Below are 19,146 nucleotides of genomic sequence, written 5' to 3'. Positions count from 1 at the left end.
CCTTCAACATCACTATGTGCTGCGTTTGTTTTCTTGACTTTCTCTTCCAGGTGTTTGTTTTTGCCAAGTTCCTTCAGATGTTTTCTAGATGTTTTTCTAACAAAGTCTCGTCTGGCCTTGTTGTTCTTGAGTGTACCAGAGGTTTGCATCATGATACAAAACCCTCTGGATTTCAATGAAGGCATCTCCTGTTTGTAAACGTTGATGAGATGCCTTCCTCTTCCAGAGTATTCCAGACTTGGCTGATGTTGTTTTTCGTTTTTTAAACATAAAAATAATTCTGCCACTGCATGTAGCTAGCTTATTCTAAAGTTTTGTTTACCCATGTGACAGATTTATTTTTTAAGCTTAATGATTGATTTGTGATAAAGCAAATATGTCATGTCAAGGGAACAGGAGTCACATGGCCTTGAAAAGTCTTGTCGGTCAATTTTCTAAATGAATTTTGAGCCTCTAGAAATGGCTGTGTAAAAAGAACAAGGTGAAAGTATGTAATTCAATCACATATTGATTCTGTTATTAAAAATGTACTGTGGTGGTTTAAGCATAACTATGGAAATTATGTCTCTGTCATGCGTCACCTATGTGTGACCAGTAGATGTAAAGCATGTGAGCTAATTCAGCCTTTAGCTGCTTAAATTCACCAAGAAAGACAACGCCTTTCCAACTGTACTGACCCTGTAGTCAAAGGTCTACATGATAAAATACGTTAAAGCATATGTGACACAACGGCATAGACTGACTTGTGTTCTGGTCTATAATTATTAACCCTTTTTCAAAAACAACAACCAATGATTATTTAATTGACAACAGGGAATTTGATTCAATGTAAACACATTTTGGCCAAAAAGATGTGAGCTGAAGCTTTAGCTTCAGCCTATGTTTTATACAGAACACATTCTAAATGAAATCCCTTTATTGACTAGATTTTATCAAAGCAAACACCAAGAAAAATGATAAATGAATAAATGAATAGGTAGTAAAAAGAGATATAGAAGAGATAGCTTAGTAGGTAGCTCCATGATTGGAAGGTCGGGGGTCCACCAAACAGCTACCCTGAGCAAGGTACCATCCCTACACACTACTCCCTGGGTGCTGGATTGGTGGCTGCCCACTACTTCACTGAGTGAATGGGTTAAATAAAGAGAGTAATTTCCCTACAGGGAATTAATAATGATGTATAATGATGTATAATGATCTTCACATTAAAAGAAAATCCATACACACTCTATTTCAATATCATTTAGTTTTTTAAATAAAAAATAAAAAATTATTTTGCCACATTATAAAGGTTGTTTTGCTTTAGTGATAATTTATCAATTTCAACTGTTTCTTTCAAAAATATTAGCTCCCTTTCCACTTTATTTTGAAGCTGTTCCAAACTTTACCCATATTTAGTGTAACTGACAAACAACAATTTAGACACATTACATGTGTCATTTATTTATAAAATTTCCAGTTTAGAGCCCAGCACTGAAGGTTGTGGAACCTGACAAGTAACCTTAAACCAGAGTCAACATTTCTTATCTGTACATGACGAGTTTTATACAGATGTGCTCAGTCATGAGTGAGCTAGCATCAGTCTATCTTTTCATTAGTAATCTGTGATCTGCCATTTCACATGCATTTTTAAGATCAATAAACACCCCCAAAATGTACTCCTTGTTGTCATTTGCAATTTTTGTAACGTGTTTTCTACAATTTAAATGACACCCATTGAGGTGGCTATTCAATAAATCGCATTTTTCAATGAAATTATCATAACTTTTCAAAAACAAAAGACACATTTTTCTTTGATGGAAAAAATGCTTCTAATCACTTGCATAAATGAATAATAATAATAATAATAATAATTATTATTATTATTATTATTATTACTTGCATAAATGAGAATGACTTCTGCTGTTTTTATTTTACCTGGAAATATACCAGTACCGATAAAAATATGATTCAAATATGCAAATACATGTTTCGGTTTTACAGTAAAAACCTTAGCTAATTATCATATGTTAGTAATTAGCTATGTAAGCCGTATTATATAAACAGAAAAGTAATTACATTAACATTGATTAGTCCCATAACAAACCCAACTAACCCCACTCAACCCTAGCACGGCCAAAACAGTCAGTTATAACATCTGAAGGAGAAACAAGATTAGCTTTTTCATTTCTCTGCAGGAAGAAAGAGACAAAATTGTAATAATCCATACTGTAGCCTACAGTTCTGTTCCCCAGTGCTAGAGTTCAAACACTGCGCTAAGACGACAAAACCGTTTCAGCCAATTAACACACATTAGCCTACTGTTACTGCGTATCGCTTTGGCTAAAGAATGCCTAAGTATAAATACATGCACTATAGTGAGCTAAAGCAACTGTACCAAACAAATCAGTGCACTATAACTAACATTCTGAGGGATAATTAAGTCAGTAAAAGTCGGCGTTGGGAGTGCAGCTCACGTCATTTATTGAATAATACATGACAGAGAGAGTAACTGTTTTTCCCACTATGGCACATTAGGTTGAATGTTTTGTCTGCGTGGATTACAAAAAAGGGGGGAATCGCTTAAATATTGTAATATATCATATTTTGTCCGGAGAAACTACTTAATTAATTGATGAAGCGACACCTGTTTCCCCGGTTTGGTAGTCAAACGTCAGCACAATCCTCTGACACTATTGATCCTGCTGCTGTATCAAGCTGCATGTATTTAATAAATTCCTCCAACTAGCTCAGAATATCAAACAAGTTTTACAAGCTTTGGCACTTCCTCGTATTTGGCGTAAGATATTGCATGCAGCACACTTACTCCGAGATTCACGCACGTCTAGATATTTATGGAACTCCAAAGTGTGTTGCGTTTATGTGCCTTTTTTGTACATGAGGAAAGCGTGTATATGGTTGGGAAAACTACATTTAAAAACACAACGCACCACGGGAGGCATAAAAATAGCTGTATACCCATTTTGAAAAGCGAGTGTCCAGATAACTATCACTATATTCAAACAATAAACAAAATTATCAAAGTAAAAACAACAACAACAACAACAGCAACCATATTCACTACACTACGAGCTAGAATGCCAATCTACATATTCTTTTTGTGTTATAGCGAGTGTTTTTGACTAACCTGATCCCTGACTGGGGCTTATTTTGCGGTATTTAGGTGCGTCTGACGCTGAGGGATTTCTGTCATTTTTAATTCTCTGCCTCTGTCCTTTTCTTTTCTTCCGACCATCCATTTCGCGGTTTCTCTAAAAGTAATCTGTAGCAGAAGCAGGTAGATACTGGGAGCACTGCGAAAGAAATGCACGGGTGCATGCGCGCACACACAGTATGGGAGTCTTTAGCGCGCAGCAGGGGACACCCAGTGGCGAGTTGCACTTGAAGTGAGCTCTGAGAGGTCCGTCCATTTGTTACTGTTTGCAGTATCGCAGTTTGTGCAGTAATTGTTCACGCTAGGCCAAAACGACTCTCGGCACACCAGAAAATGTAAATTAGAAATACTATATGACACCTGAAACGACCAAAATCATGCTGACACCGACGTTACATTTATGTAATGTCTGCGTGTCTGTTCTAAGCTGTTAACTGCTGGCGTGAGTTCACATATTCATGGTCAAATGTTAAACGTCTCTTTGAGGCGTTAATTAGGCATTGGACTAGTTGGCTGAATCACCTACTGTAACACCTACTGAAATAACAAAACTATAGCAATTAGGTCTTCAGTTGTGTTGTTTTGAATACACTCAGTTTTTTCCTAATCTTTGTGTTTGACCCCACCACGCTGATGGGGTACTGAACACGCAACATGTATTGAAACAAATAAGAGATACATCGCTACATCAACAGTCTTGCTTTACCATGAATAATTGTCATAGGTATTCATATATTTAATAGTCACAATTTCCTTAATCACTTCAGTTCCTTTTAGTTACTTTGATAAAGTTCCTTTGATAAACTGTTTAAACAAATGATCAAAAGTTTAAAAACACTTCATTTTTCTATCTCCTAATTGCAAAGACTTGGGAGAAATTCTTTCAAATGCTCCAAATCACATATTTTAATACAATAGTTTTAGGATTGTGTTAAGGTTATGGTTACTTCCTTTCTGAGGTTTCATTTTTAAATACTCCAACCATAAAACCTATTTACTTATTTATTTTACTTTAAACAGAATTTCTAAAACTATTTGAAACAATGTTTGTACTATACTGTGAATTTAAGCAATGACAACCAAAAGCAAAGAAAAATATCATTTCCTACATTATAAGAAGGGGGTGTGTAATGTAAAGCATCATTTTCTGCAAAATGAGGAAATTTATATGTCAAGAGGCCAAGATGTTTGACCCTAAGGTCATTGTCCCTCTTTGCTTTTTAAAGTCAATTATCAGTCAGACTTGATCTGTTCACTTCCTCACAATCCTCTTGTAATCTAATTTTGCTAATTTGAGGATAACCCTGAGCAGGTATAAAACACCAAGGCAGCCATAAACTACCTGTGTGTGGTTGGTTTACACCTTTCTAACACTACTGGGATATTCCATCAGCTGAAACTCAAGCAAACTAGACAACAGAAGATGGCTTGGGAAGGAGGAATTGAGCCCAATGGCACTGAAGGCAAGAACTTCTACATTCCCATGTCCAACAGGACTGGGATTGTTAGAAGTCCTTTTGAGTACACTCAGTATTACCTGGCAGACCCGATCTTTTTCAAGCTCCTGGCTTTCTACATGTTCTTCCTGATCTGCACTGGGACTCCCATCAACGGCCTGACATTGTTTGTAACTGCTCAGAACAAGAAGCTCCGGCAACCTCTCAACTATATCCTGGTCAACCTGGCTGTGGCTGGACTCATCATGTGCTGCTTTGGATTCACCATCACCATCACATCAGCTTTTAGTGGCTACTTCATTCTTGGAGCCACCTTCTGTGCAATTGAGGGATTCATGGCCACACTAGGAGGTAAGCAAGAAGTCAGATCCTTTTCAGGATCCTTTCTATTTCATTGGCAGATATACAATATCAATGAATAACTCACCTTTTCTGTCTACAGGTGAAGTTGCTCTCTGGTCACTTGTTGTCCTGGCTATTGAGAGATACATTGTGGTCTGCAAACCCATGGGAAGCTTCAAGTTCTCTGGAACTCATGCTGGTGCTGGAGTACTCTTCACATGGATCATGGCAATGGCTTGTGCTGCACCTCCACTCTTTGGATGGTCCAGGTACTCAAATATTTCTTAATATTTTATTTAGTTAAACAGCCTTTTGTACTTTTAAGCCACTAACTTGAAAATTAGATATTTTCACTCACAAAACTAGATGTTAAATGTAAAGAGCTATTTTTACTGAATGAGGACATGACTTTCTTTCTCACAATCTCACACAGGTACCTTCCTGAGGGAATGCAGTGTTCCTGTGGTCCTGACTACTACACACTGGCTCCAGGTTTCAATAATGAGTCATATGTCATGTACATGTTTGTTGTTCACTTCTTCGTTCCTGTCTTCATCATTTTCTTCACTTATGGAAGCCTTGTGATGACAGTCAAAGCTGTAAGTGAAGCTAAAGTTCTTAAATTATTTATAATAGTTTAGTTAATCTAACCAAGCTAGCCATTGCTACTGTGGAATTTATTGGTGTTACATTAACCTAACTGACCATAAAACTTAACAGGCAGCAGCACAGCAGCAGGACTCAGCTTCTACCCAGAAAGCTGAGAAGGAAGTGACCCGTATGTGTGTCTTGATGGTCATGGGCTTCCTAATAGCTTGGACACCGTATGCTAGCTTTGCTGGTTGGATTTTCATGAACAAGGGAGCTTCTTTCAGTGCCCTCACTGCAGCCATCCCTGCTTTCTTTGCAAAAAGCTCAGCCTTGTACAACCCTGTTATCTACGTGCTAATGAACAAACAGGTTGGTGTTACGTATTCTCATAGTTTTCTTCTCTGTTTTTCAGTCTTTTGCTGTTTACTGAGTTTCTGAATTGGCTGTCTTTCAGTTCCGTAACTGCATGCTATCCACCATTGGAATGGGCGGCATGGTGGAGGATGAGACCTCAGTTTCAACAAGCAAGACAGAGGTGTCCTCTGTGTCTTAATCTTGATGGCATCTTCAGATATAAGGACACTGATGATCGCTCGCAAATTTTCAAAATTCCCATTAGAGAAATCTTTTGCCAAATGGATTTAAGAAGCGGACTTTGGACAAAAACACTAAGGAATTCTATCTTATCTTATCTCTGAACTAACAAAAAATGCATTTTCTGTTGAGGTGATCTTGTACAGCAGTTGTGCGTCTGTGTGCATGTGAGAGCATTTGAGTGAGTGAGTCGATGTGTAGGAACTCAGATCCTCAAAATGTCAAAAGAAAAACTGTAAAACTGCTGAAATGTGACACTTTTACCTGATGAATGTGCAATCACATGCTGATTGTTTTCATGTAATTTTATGGTTGGGGATGTGTGTGGGGGGGAAGGGGGGCATACTGTATACTTAACTGGTCTACCAGTGGTGTTATTTTTATGTATAAAAAAATAAAATATAGACTTGAGTAGAAAATAAATGCATGCATGAAAAGAAACATACCTGTTTGTTGTTTAACTCTAAAGCTTTACACATAGATTTAAATTAAATCCAAAGGGCACACACACACACACAGGTTTGCACATATGTGCAGGACGATTGTGGCTCAAGAGTTGGGAGGTCGCCTTGTAATTGGAAGGTTGCCGGTTCGAGCCTCGGCTTGGACAGTCTCGGTCGTTGTGTCCTTGGGCAAGACACTTCACCCGTTGCCTAGTGGTCAGAGGGCCCAGTGGCGCCAGTGTCCGGCAGCCTCGCCTCTGTCAGTGCACCCCAGGGTGGCTGTGGTTACAATGTAGCTTGCTATCACCAATGTGTGCGTGAATGGGTGGATGACTGAATGTGTAAAGCGCTTTGGGGTCCTTAGGGACTAGTAAAGCGCTATACAAATACAGGCCATTTACCATATGTGTATCATTCAACACCCACTAAATTTCTCCAGGCTGTTATTACTGTTTTCTCAATTAAAAACAAAACATAGTCACTTGCTGATTATATTGTCAACATGTCATCTTCAAGTTAGTCAAGACTGACAGTTAATGATTCCCTTTTGGACAGGAATGGCTGTTGTTGCATACTTATAAATTATAGTAATCCACCATGAAAGGGCAGCAATGAAAAGAAAAGGAAGTGCTCCTTAGACAGAAGTGTCACACTTATTACAAGTTTTATATAGCGAAGGTTTTGTGATGTGTGAATGTTTAAAATAATGAAGAACTGCTGAGATGTGAAAGTAGGCCAGTGAAATAAATGACCTGCATCAGAAACTGTCTGTTTCCCTGTTTCACTCTCTTATGATGGAAAACAATCACAGTGAGGGGATTATAACAACGGGTCTACAATGGGCGTCAATACATTTTTCACCAAGGGTATGATGAATACCTCTGCTGACCATAACATCAAAATGTCCTTCGGCCTGGTCATGAGTCTATGTATAAATACACAATTCTGATAGCACATTTCTTACGTCTGAAGATGTGAAGCTGATATATGAGAAATCACCCAAACATGTTTTTACAAATAATTAGCTTTTTTCTGCAATGTGGTGATAAATGAGTGTAGACATTTTTGAGAAATATGTGTAATAAAACATTTGACACCAACAACAAGAACAAAAAACATACACCCTTTGTGGTTTGTTTCTTTTTGGAGAACAAGTGAAAAAATGACTTATTTTCCTGCAATTTGCACGGAGAAGAAGAGGACATTATTAATCCTATTTACGGGAATGCATCAGTAGAAAAAACAACTTATATTTGGTGTGATGTTACACCACCCCCTTGAGGCCTAACTCCTAACATACAACCTTACGTGTCTGCTGTTATACATGCTACATTTTCTGAGACTGAAAAAAGGTACAAAATGAAAAGCAAAGACCTGACATTTAGAAAGGTAGCACATAATTGTTGCTCAAGTGGAATGATAAAAAAAAAGAAAAGAGTTGATGTTATTTTTTTTTTAATAAACATAGTAGGACCCTCGCTTGGAAAGCCTACAGATGATAAAACAGGTGGATAATGCCCCCTGCAGGTGTTTACAAAAAGTGAAAAATATCTTATGTCTCTGTATCACCACTGTGTACAACATCTTCCTCAATGTGCTTCATTTGGAAATAAAAGTCACAGCTGGTTCATGTACACCAGGGAAAACAGACATAACCAACATTAAGTGCTACATGCCAGTATGACATCTTACGAAGGGGATTAATTACATTTAAATGTAGCCTTTCCTCCATACAAGATGGGCCATCTATCTCATGATGTAGCCTTTTATTTCCTGCTGATGACCTGACCCTAATTGGCATGCTGTGGGTACATTCACTGCAATTTTCTTCAAAGAGCCTCCTCTGGACACCTGCATGTGCTCAGTCTCTTTGTCAGGGGGCCGGCAGAGGCGAGCATCACCCCTCTTTGTTCTAATTGCTTTAATCAGATAGCGGACTGCATACAGAGGCCTTAATAACAAACTTGGGGATGCTCTGACTGTAACTCAAAGCTAATGTTCACTTTGAGGACGGCTGGAGCTACATAATAGTTCCGTTAGCAGCAGTCTGTTAACAACCGGCCTAATTTTAAGCAGGATTCCCAGTCAGCAAGTGTAAGTTTACCACAGTTTGCTTTTAACATACGAAATCTATATTATTTGATCCCTGACAAGAAAAGTTAATTATTTTTTTCTGAGTTTTTTCTGCTTTGCCATTTTTCGGCAAATTTATGTAGTGGAAAATTTATTTGCATTTTTCTTTTTTCTTTTTTTTGGCAGGTTAATGTTTGTGTGTGAAAAAAAATGAAACATTTCTTAAAACCAATTTGTTCTGATGACATATCATCCCGGTGTTTGTTGAAACAGCCTAAATATCAGGCATTTCAGTCTCATTTTATTTTTCTACAGAACACAAGTTAAATCAGTCAAACAGATTTTGAAGCATTTGCCTCACTGAGTATGCAGCCTCAATGCTCAGATGAGCACAAACAGTGTTGTCATATTATTTGCTGCTCAGATACCACATCAAACTACTTATGAGTATGCCTTCTCATGGGCTAAAGCAAGAACAACTTGTCAAACAACACAAAACACGTTCAAAAACAGGCAACTGTTGGGCACCTGCCATGATAACCGAATTCCATGTGTAACATTGTGGTGTTCCCGTGAATGAATGAATGAATGAGTGGTGGAGATCCACTGACACACTGAGGTTCACAAGCAAAGTTATCATTCAGTGAAGAATATTTATTCCACCTGTAGTGGCTTACTTATAACAATAATAATTTACTTAGGTGACATGGAAATGACTTTAAAATCAAAGGTGGATTATAGCATTACGGATTGCTGACATTTATATTGGTGAACATGTACACAAATCAGCTCAACCAACAGCTACCAACTCAAAGTCATGAACAGTTTATGGTCTGAGTGGTGAAACATTTTAGGTATTAGTATTATGGCCACCTTAAACAGATGACACTGACTTCGAAAAGATTATTCCATCAGGATTTGCAGGTGAGATGATTCCATTCACAGTGTGAGTCACGCTTCTTTAAATCAGTATTCATTAGTGATTCACTATGCTGGTTTCCCAAATTTGATTGCTTTCTGTATTTTTTAGTATTTACTACTTTTTTTGTTTCTTTTACTTATATACTTTGTCACTGAAATTAGTGGGTCGTATCTCTTTCTACACAAACTAATAATGGTATACACTCACTTTGGCATATATCACCCACTATCACGCTATGATTGAAGAAATATGCACAGCAACAACTGACATAACATACATCCTAAAGTTAAATCCTTCAGAGTAAGATAAACTATAAACAACATGAGTCACTTGATCATATTATACATGCATAACAAAACTCTAGTACATTTGTTGGATTCAATTCTTGCACTAATCCAGCAGATTTACAGACGTGTGTATTGTATTTTTCAATTTACATGTATAATTAAAACATATATCAGCTTAAACATTGGTACAAGGCAGGAAGCCATGCTTTCATCTTGTTTACATCAAATTCTGACCCTACCATCCAAATGTCACAGTAGAAATTTAGACTGATCAGATCCAACTATGTTTTTCAATTTTCTGTTGTCCAATTTTTGTTATTTTGGTGAGCCTGTGAGAGTTGTAGCCTCAGTTTTCTGCTGTTAGCTGACAGGAGTGGAACCCAATGTGGTCTTCTTCTGCTTTAAGGTGTGATGTGGTACGCTTTGACAGATGCTCTTCTGCAGACCTTGGTTGTTATCTGAGTTACTGTTTTCCTATCAGCTTGAAGCAGTCCAGCCATTCTCCTTCTTTTCACCCAGAACTGATGGTCACTGGATAGTTTCTCTTTTTTGGATATTCTCTATAAACAGTATAAGTGACCTTGTAGGAAAATCCCAGAAGATCATCAATTTTTGAAATACTCATACGTCAACAACTGTGCTGTGTTCAAAGTCACTTTGAACACAGCACGGTTTGAACTTTAGGAGGTCGTCTTGACGTCTACATACTTAAATACACTGAGTTGCTGCCATGTGATTGGCTGATTAGAAATTGGCATTAATAAGCAGTAATACAGCTGTAACTAATCCAAAACAAATAAAATAAAAAATTCAAAAAATTCTACATTTCTCACACTTGAATGTTTCAGATCATCAAACAAATTGTAATCTTAGAAAAATATAATTTGAGTGAAAAGAAAATGCAGTTTTTAAATTAAGATTTAATGTAAATGTCCAAATCGACCTAGCCCTGTGTGAAAAAGTAAACCTAAATATAACTGCTTAAAACTAACAAATGGCTGCGCCATCCTTGACAGCAAGAACTGCAATCAAGTGCTTGAGATAATATAAAATAAGATAAAATATAGCAATGAGTCTGCAGTATAACATCCCTGTGGAGGAGCTTTGGCCCACTTTTCACTGCAGAATTGTTTTATTTCAGTCATACTGCAGGAGGTTTAAACTGCAGGAAGCACAAGCATGAAGACCCTGTTTAATGGTCATGCTAAAGTATCCATCCACTCTCCTCTTCTTATTCATGAGGTCACCAATCTGTTGCAGGGCCAACATAGAGAGACTGACAACCATTGACACTTACACCTACAAGAAACTTAGAATCACCCTTAACTCCACTAACTGCATGTCTTTGGACTGTGGGTGGAAGCCAAGTGAACATTTAAACTCCACACAGAAGGACCCCAGCCAGATAGTGGAGCTGAACTCAGGACTTCCTTGCTGTGAGAGAGTACGAACCACCATGCCACCGTGCTGCTAAAGTAATTCAATTGAATTTAAGTCTGGGTTTTGACTGGGTACTTTCAAAAGGTTAATTTTGTTTTTTTGAGCAATTCTTTTATGACTTCCTGGATAAGTCACGGAGGCGCTGTTGGAATTATTTTGGTAGGAAAATGACTCCGAGGAAGGTTCACTCTTGTGGTAGTTTTCCTGATGTCTTTTTTTTTCATTTGTGGATAATGACTCTCGCCGCCTTTTAAAAAGGAAGTTAATCACAGTTAAATTATGATTTAACAAGGAGAGAGTGGCAACTACTAATGTAAATTTATATTTTGATGATCTGAAACATGTAAGTGTGTCAAATAGATTAAAAAAAAAAACTAAGACATCAGGGAGGGGTCAAACACTTTCTATTATCAGCACTGTAACTGCTGTGCTGTCATAGTGCTATTTGAGTAAATCTTTTAATTTAAGGATATTTGTAAATACTGTTCATACGATAGTGATTGTGATGATAATGATTATAATAATAATTGTAGTGGTAGAAGTAGTAGTAGTATATAAATTTAACACAATAACAGGCTGTAAAGTTATGTGTAAAGTTCACAAGTTAAAATAATTTCTGTGGTGTCTTATGAAAACTGTTTGGGTTTCCCGCTACAACCACAGGTGCACAGTTGTTTGCACAGTTTGTACAGTCGTGTTCAACTTCATGATTTTATTTAAACTGAAATGCACTGGCTGATCATGCTTGTACCATCATGCATGTATATCACTCTGTCTTTGCAGCGACTTGTTTACAAGGACCAAACCTGTGTAGTCAAACAGGTTAAGCAGTTTTAAGTATTAGTTAGCATTTTGTTAATTGTCTCAAATAGGATGAAACAGATACCCTGAGGGATTATCCCTTTGGGCTTTGCACTTGAGATAATCCTGATACACAGTGTGAGAAACGCTTTACTTTGGTGTTCTCATAACAGCGTTCACTAATTATTTCCTTTGGAAATATCTCCATTAGTTTTTTTTTAGTATTTCCTCACTTTCAATGTCCTTTGTTTTGTTTCTTTTTTTAATGAAAACATAGAGATTGACATCTTTTACTGAAGAAAGTAACCACAGAATACACCCTGATTAAACTGTGACTACCTAAAAAATCAACCATATAACTGAAGAATATGCAGTGAAACATGAAATAGGCTGAAAATCCCATGAGCACATACAAGCACAAGCAGGTAAAATATACTTACGCCTGTTTCATGTTAACAGTATGATTTCAACATGAAAATTATACTGATATATTGGAAGGGATATATAAAGGAAACATTCAGCTTTGATATAACTACGTCAAAAGGTGACTATGCATGCATTTACAGAAGCACATATCTATTAATACTCATAAATGTTCAAATGGAGACACTGCAGTGCTAATAACAAACAGAATCAATTATGCAGAACAGTCAAACAAATAAATATTCATGGGAGAATGCTCACACACTGGTTACATGTATTTGTCCACTGATACAACATATTTCCATATTACATATTAGAGAGCACTGTAGTGTGATGTGTTTTTTCATTTAAAGGTAAGATCAAGCACTTATAAAGTTTGTAAAGTAAAATCATTTCTTTATGAAGAACACAAAGCCCCAGAATGATAACGCTAAAGCAACCAGATCCTATCTCAGTGTAACTGTGAAAGGATATTTTAATTGTTTTCTGGAAATGTAGAGTTTAGATTAGATTTAGATGAAACTTAGTCTCCCCCCCCCCCCAAAAAAAAAAATTGTCCACAGAAAATAAAAGGAAAATAGAAAATGCACAGTAAAACATGCAAAAGGACCCAGAGATCTCAGAAACAGTATTCTTGAGCAATCATGAGCGTATAAGTTTATGTAGAGGATAAACTACGTTGTGATCCAAACCCTTCAGCATTACATTTAGTCAGCAATGATGTCATTTTCACAAACTCAAAACAGCAGTAGCAAATTTTCATTCAGTTCTCTACGTGCATGTGCACGGTCAAACTCTAAGTCACATCTCATTGACAAATATCATTGGACCTTGAGAAGCCACTTTATCTTCTCTGTCATAAATTACCGGTTTACCAAGATATGTCTGTGGTAAGCTGAAGCTTACCTGTGTCTGGTTGATGCTAGCTTGCCTCTGCAACTGGTGATCAAAGTCTCCCTTTGACAGATTGAAACTGTTTTGTCGAGAGGGAGCAAAGTTCTCCTCTGGCTGGTCGAAGCTGCTCTCGCTGTAGAGCCGCTGTCGCATTGAACCGGAGCGTTTCCCAGACGCACTCCTGGTCGGATATCTCTGTCCAGTCTTGTACCAGCCCGTCTCTTTGAAGACAAACCAAATATTCCCAGACCAAAGGACAACATTAACAAAGCCAAAGACCTGGAGGAAAAGAAAAAACACACTAATATAAAATCGCTTTCAATAGCAGTGCTTCAGAACGTGCGTCATTCTTTAATTATAGACATACCACAGATGTGTTAAGACGTGACCAGAGAGGCTCCTCTGTAGCTGTGCATTTGTTTTCCTGAGCTCTGCAGGAAGTGATGAGAAGAAGCACCTGTGTTGGGTTGGTGACTGTCTTTATATCAGAAAGAGTTTTGGCCCAACAACAACTGCTGACCAACCACATGAAGGAGAAGATGATCGTAACAACAAAGTCCTGAGACACAGGAGAAAGGAGAAAAAGTCAAAAACCAAATTGAGCAACGACTTAAAAAAAAAAAAAAGTAAAGTTAGATCATGAATGTCAGCCTCAGGCCTAATACCAGCAGATATGCTTATATTAATGCCACCTCATATCAGCCAATGACTCCACTACACAGTTGGGTATCTCATACAGAGTTAGTGCAAATCTGCAAGCTACTTGACAACCAGTCTCCACCCTAGCTCCACTTTTATGCCCTGTCTGACTTAATAAGCAGGTCTTGATGCTGCTCCCCACTTTATACACTTCATGTATATGGATGTGCAGGAAGGCTCCAGAGTGGAGTCACAAAATACTGCAACTATTCTTTTAGCTATATTGGTCACGTCTGAATTGCATTTTATATAATACATAAACAAGACTCTATCAGACGGTAATATGAAGCTGGAACACTGAAAAATCTGAACATGAAAACTCACTGACCACAAGTGGACCTCTGTTGTTCTTCAAGTACTTGTTCTGGTAGAAGACATAGACAATCGTTGCCAACAGCGAGTACAGGAAAGCAAAGACACCCACAGTCATGAAGTATTGGGCAGCTGAGGAGAAGTCACCTTCCAGGAAAATAATCTCATCTCTGTTCTCTTTGCACAAAGGAGCTTTAAAATGCACTTGCTGTAATCTACAAAACAGAAAGAGCAGGTTTACGTGGAGAAGCGGGGGAAATTTGTTGCTGCAAAACTGATTGGTTAAATAACTCTTTATATACAATCAGTTTTCAAAGTCTGTCTGAAACTTGTTCACCAGTGTTTGGGAAAAAACAAAAAGGAAAGTTTGTGAAGGACAGCTTAGAAATCTAGTGGTGCTTTAATAAAAAATAAAGCTCAGTTTTCTCTTTCTTAGCTGTTGTTTTTGTTTGTTTCTCACGAGACTCTTGTGAATTTGGTGTTGCTCATATAAGAAGCAATGCAATACAATATTTATAAAGTAGCTGCAAAAAGAAAAAAAAGCCAAGGACGTCTGCAAGATCTCTCTCCAATATGACGAAAGGACAGTGAAACTGCTTCTGAAATATGAAGCACTGACCAGTCTGATAACAGCAAACTGAGCAACTGTTACCCTGACAGGATCAAGTTTAAATCTTCATTAATCCTTCACTCAGTGAGGATTAGTCACTTTTTTCAGTTAGCATTTTATACTGGTTTATACTGGTTTATAATGGTTGATAAAACTTGAAAAACCGCAGACGCTGTGCTTCATAGTTGATGCTGTTTTCTGTCTTCTCCTCAGAGAGAAAAGTGTGATGCAAGGTGTTGCGTATTTATGCATGCTCAAAAAGTACAATATGGCCTAAAAAGCACTAAAGAAAAAAAATTCTACTAAGTAGACCCAATATTAATTAGGTCTTCATTATAAAATACTAAAGCATAAGGAGTACATGGTAAATGGACTGGTACTCATATAGCACTTTTTCTACTCGAGCACTTTCTTACTACAAGCTTCATTCACCTACACAAGCACCAGTTTTACCTTACTAAGTGCTTTTAACTTAATATTCACACAGATCCATCCGCATTCACTATCTTGCCAAAGGATACTTCAACATGCAGATTAGAGGAACTGCTGACCTTCTCAAGCAAATGACCTGCTCCACCTCCTGATCCACCGCTGCCCAGTATTCTTAACAATGTATGTTTGACTTCTCTCAGCATCTATTCTAATGCAGTTGTACAGGGCATGAGAGGTTTGAGTGGGTCGGTTCATGTGGCTGGTTGTTTTTCACCAGGGTTTGGCTTTTGATCAGTTTGTTATAAATTAATGATTAAAAAAAAACCCCATCACAAATAAGAGCATGAAAAACAGAAGCAATTTTTTCAACACAACTCCCACTTTTACACTGTTCACATGCTAAGCGAGTTAAAATATATGCATAGAAAAGCAGTGTAGACATATTTGCCAAATGAACATTTTATTCATTTGAATGAAATAGCAAAGCAGTTGTAAATGTTCATATTTTTCATATCGTCTCAACCCCTTTTCCGGTTCAGGACAGTAAGCCAGCTGTGCATGGGCAAGAGGCAGGATACAGGCCTGGACTGGTCTATCACAGGCTGAACTCATGGAGACAGAAAATCATTCACACTCATATTCACATCTACAGTCAATGTAGCAGCAAACTCTTTGGAGAAAGTCCATGCAGGCACAGGAGGAGCATCCAAACTCTACAGACAAAGCCAACAGAACCTATTTGCCATGATGGCAACTTTTGCACAACTGTCAACATTTATTTTCCGCAATTACACTGCGAAGGTTGACTAATACCTGCACACACACACACACACACACACACACACACACACACACACACACACACACACACACACACACACACACACACACACAAGACTAGTAATTATGATTAACAGGCACACCACTCATGGCTCAAATGAAATGATGTGAAAAGTGTGACCTCCCTGTGGAAGCCACTCACCTAAACCAGGCTTTTTTTAGACAATAAAAACCCCCAATGTTCATGCATTGCTCTTTGCACTTTACTGGTATAAAATTAAACTCTTCAACATCCACTTTTGGCTGGATTCTCTGTATAACACAGCAATTTCATTTAATCAGTGGGTAATTATATTCTATATTCCCACCACAGATCTGAAAATATGTAATTGCTGTGAATAAAAAGGACCTGCCAGATTCAACAAAGCAATAAGAACAATTTTTTTTTGTCATCCTGGAAGACAGCCGAGTAATGTTTATGTAATGGTTCACAAAGAAAGGCTGACATGGCCCCAGGTCATTGATGCAGTGTTTTCGAGTTGTGGACTTTCTAGTATTGTTCATTTTAATATTTTCTGTTGATTCTTAGGTTGCCTTGTTATTTGCTTCATGATTTCAATTTCCTTAGTTCCTGTCTATCTTCTCATGTCAGTTTCCCTGCGTTAGTTCAGCCATGTCTGGGTTTCCCCTGTTTAGTTATCATGCTTCACTTCCTGCTTTATTTTTATAGTTGTATTCAGTTTTACTTCTCCTCATCTTATTTTCCAGATTGTTTGCAGCAGACTGTGAGCACCTGTGTTGTTCCCCAGCTGCGTTCACTTCCCTTGAGTAGCCTTGTGTGCAGAAGCAGCTTCACTTTTCCTGTTATCCTTGCTCTGTGCATTTGTTATTCCTCCTGCTGATGTTCCTAGTTAGGTTAGTGTCCATTTTCCTGGAGTCCTTGGATTTTGTTATCTTTTTGATCTCAGTTTTCATTTGAACTGCTCCCTCATTTATTTATTAAAGGCATGATTTAGATTTTACTCCTCACAGTGATTTTTGGGTTCAAATTTGGGATCCGCTACCACACACACTATGACAAAGATACTAATTTGTGGCTCATCATAATATCATTGGGTCGCTAAGCATTCAAATCACCTACACGTACATGTTGTAAGATGAGAGCGAGTGGTAAAATAGAAACACTGGAACAGAAGTTAAAAACAAAAGCACCTGAAGCTAAGATTTTTCTCATAGGAGTCCAGGTACGGATGAATCTAATGATGCGGGGAAGTATTTTAGACTCTGGGACAATAAATGGGTCAGACTCCTGCTCAGCTGTCAAGCTCTCTCATCCTAAGTTGGACAAAGAAAAAGCAGCTCCTCTGTTTTAGAGCTGTCATGTCAATGGAGCAGGCCTGTACAATTTTAAAATACTTTCTGGGCCTATTTAAGATGATTACTGTGGACATGCTTTTTTAGGAGACTATTCACATTTCAGCTCTTAAAATAATAAAATGTAAAGAGATTTATTTAAAGTTAGCTGTGAAAGATTAAAGGAATCTTACTTAGAAGCAAACAACCAAAAGGGATCAAAAAGGAAACATAAGCAATTCGTTTACCTGAAAGGATACCCGAAATCAATGTTGATGCTGCGGTTATTCTGCCTCCTGTCTGCACAGTCCACCTTAACCTGGAGATGACCATAGTATCCTCCACATGTTGCAAAAGCACAGATGGCAAAAATCTTTGAAAGAAAAATCATAAACCAGTAACCATTAGTTGATCATTTATTCAGACTCTCCAAAAGTAGTTGACTCCAATCAGCGTGTGAGTGCAGCTTCCTGCATAATGTATACACATCAATAAATTATATGACAGATTATTAAGATTTATAATTGGTTTGAAAACAAAACCTGAATAATTTAAAGGTTGGAAGACAACAAACAGAGCTCCTGACTGTGCCCTGGAAGGAGGCCACAGCAGTACAGTGAGATTCAATTTGTCAATGCTAATACCAAACTCAGAGGTCTAACTTACTGTGAGACCCAACTGACTGTGAGGCAGACAGCTTCCTATTTCTTCCACTTCACTGACACAAAGAACAAGAGCTTTACTCTGCATCGGCAACTTTGAGTCCATTTATTACTTTTAACATCAAACACAAACTAAAAATGATCCCTAATTAAACTGCTGTTATTGATACAATTACATTTTAAATGTGAATAGAAGCAGACGTCATCATTTTCACCAACCCGAAGAGATAAATACAGAAAATAAACCACCAAGCAAAGAAACTTACCGGAGCAAATATAACCATACACATTTAAAAATCACAGAGCCCAACTCCGCACAGTGCAGACAGCTTTAGTCACCAGGTTGAAATGTCACTGATGTAGATAGGAAAACCAGAGCGACTCCTCCAGCAGAGGGGAGGGCTGACAGGAGGTGCCTTCCCCAAGGAGGAGTCGGAGACATAGTCAGATGCTATATTTATTCAAGCGCTGCAATAAGCTGTGTAAAAAATATCAGGTAAATATTTTGTTTACTTTACTTGTGTTGCACTGATTATAAGAACAATTCCTGTTTTTTAGGATTGGCGTGTCATGGCAAAAACATCTTTTCAAAATAAAGCTGCATTAGGAACATGAAACAGATGCAAATATCTGGGGCAGTGTTTTCATCATGACAATTATTTCTCTGAACTTAATCAGGTGAATTTGAATGCTGAAATTAAGGTTAAACATAAAACCTTCAACATGAGACACATAAAATTGAGGGAAATTGTGTTCGTAAACATAAAAAAAATGAAACAAATTAGTCTTGTGTTGTCTACCTTTGATTTCTGGGCTTTGAGCTGAAAATGAAAAAGCAAATGAAAGACTGGAGGTTTAATTTTCTCCTTCCATTTGG

The 19,146-nt window shown here is 37.7% G+C and overlaps 2 protein-coding genes across 2 annotated transcripts; one reads left to right on the top strand and one right to left on the bottom strand.

The window, feature by feature from the left end:
• Positions 1-4,577: 4,577 nt before the first annotated feature.
• LOC308402949 (green-sensitive opsin-like) lies at positions 4,578-6,306 on the top strand (the record flags this gene model as incomplete). Its single annotated transcript, XM_080892125.1, has 5 exons — positions 4,578-4,962; positions 5,054-5,222; positions 5,387-5,552; positions 5,674-5,913; positions 5,999-6,306. 5 exons carry the CDS (start codon positions 4,578-4,580, stop codon positions 6,095-6,097), a joined length of 1,059 nt encoding a protein of 352 aa, XP_080748251.1. The 3' UTR covers positions 6,098-6,306.
• Positions 6,307-11,736: 5,430 nt separating this feature from the next.
• On the bottom strand, positions 11,737-18,609 carry synprb (synaptoporin b). Its single transcript, XM_080892713.1, has 5 exons — positions 18,536-18,609; positions 17,856-17,980; positions 14,449-14,647; positions 13,789-13,980; positions 11,737-13,700 (listed from the first exon to the last, which is right to left on the bottom strand). The coding sequence occupies exons 1-5, from the start codon at positions 18,557-18,559 to the stop codon at positions 13,329-13,331; spliced, it is 912 nt and encodes a 303-aa protein (XP_080748839.1). The 5' UTR covers positions 18,560-18,609; the 3' UTR covers positions 11,737-13,328.
• Positions 18,610-19,146: the final 537 nt, after the last annotated feature.

Source organism: Rhamphochromis sp. 'chilingali' (assembly GCF_963969265.1).
Source record: "Rhamphochromis sp. 'chilingali' genome assembly, chromosome: 9".
NCBI lineage: Eukaryota > Metazoa > Chordata > Actinopteri > Cichliformes > Cichlidae > Rhamphochromis > Rhamphochromis sp. 'chilingali'.
The sequence above is the reverse complement of the archived record's forward strand: the minus strand, read 5'-3'. Positions and strand labels throughout refer to the sequence as shown.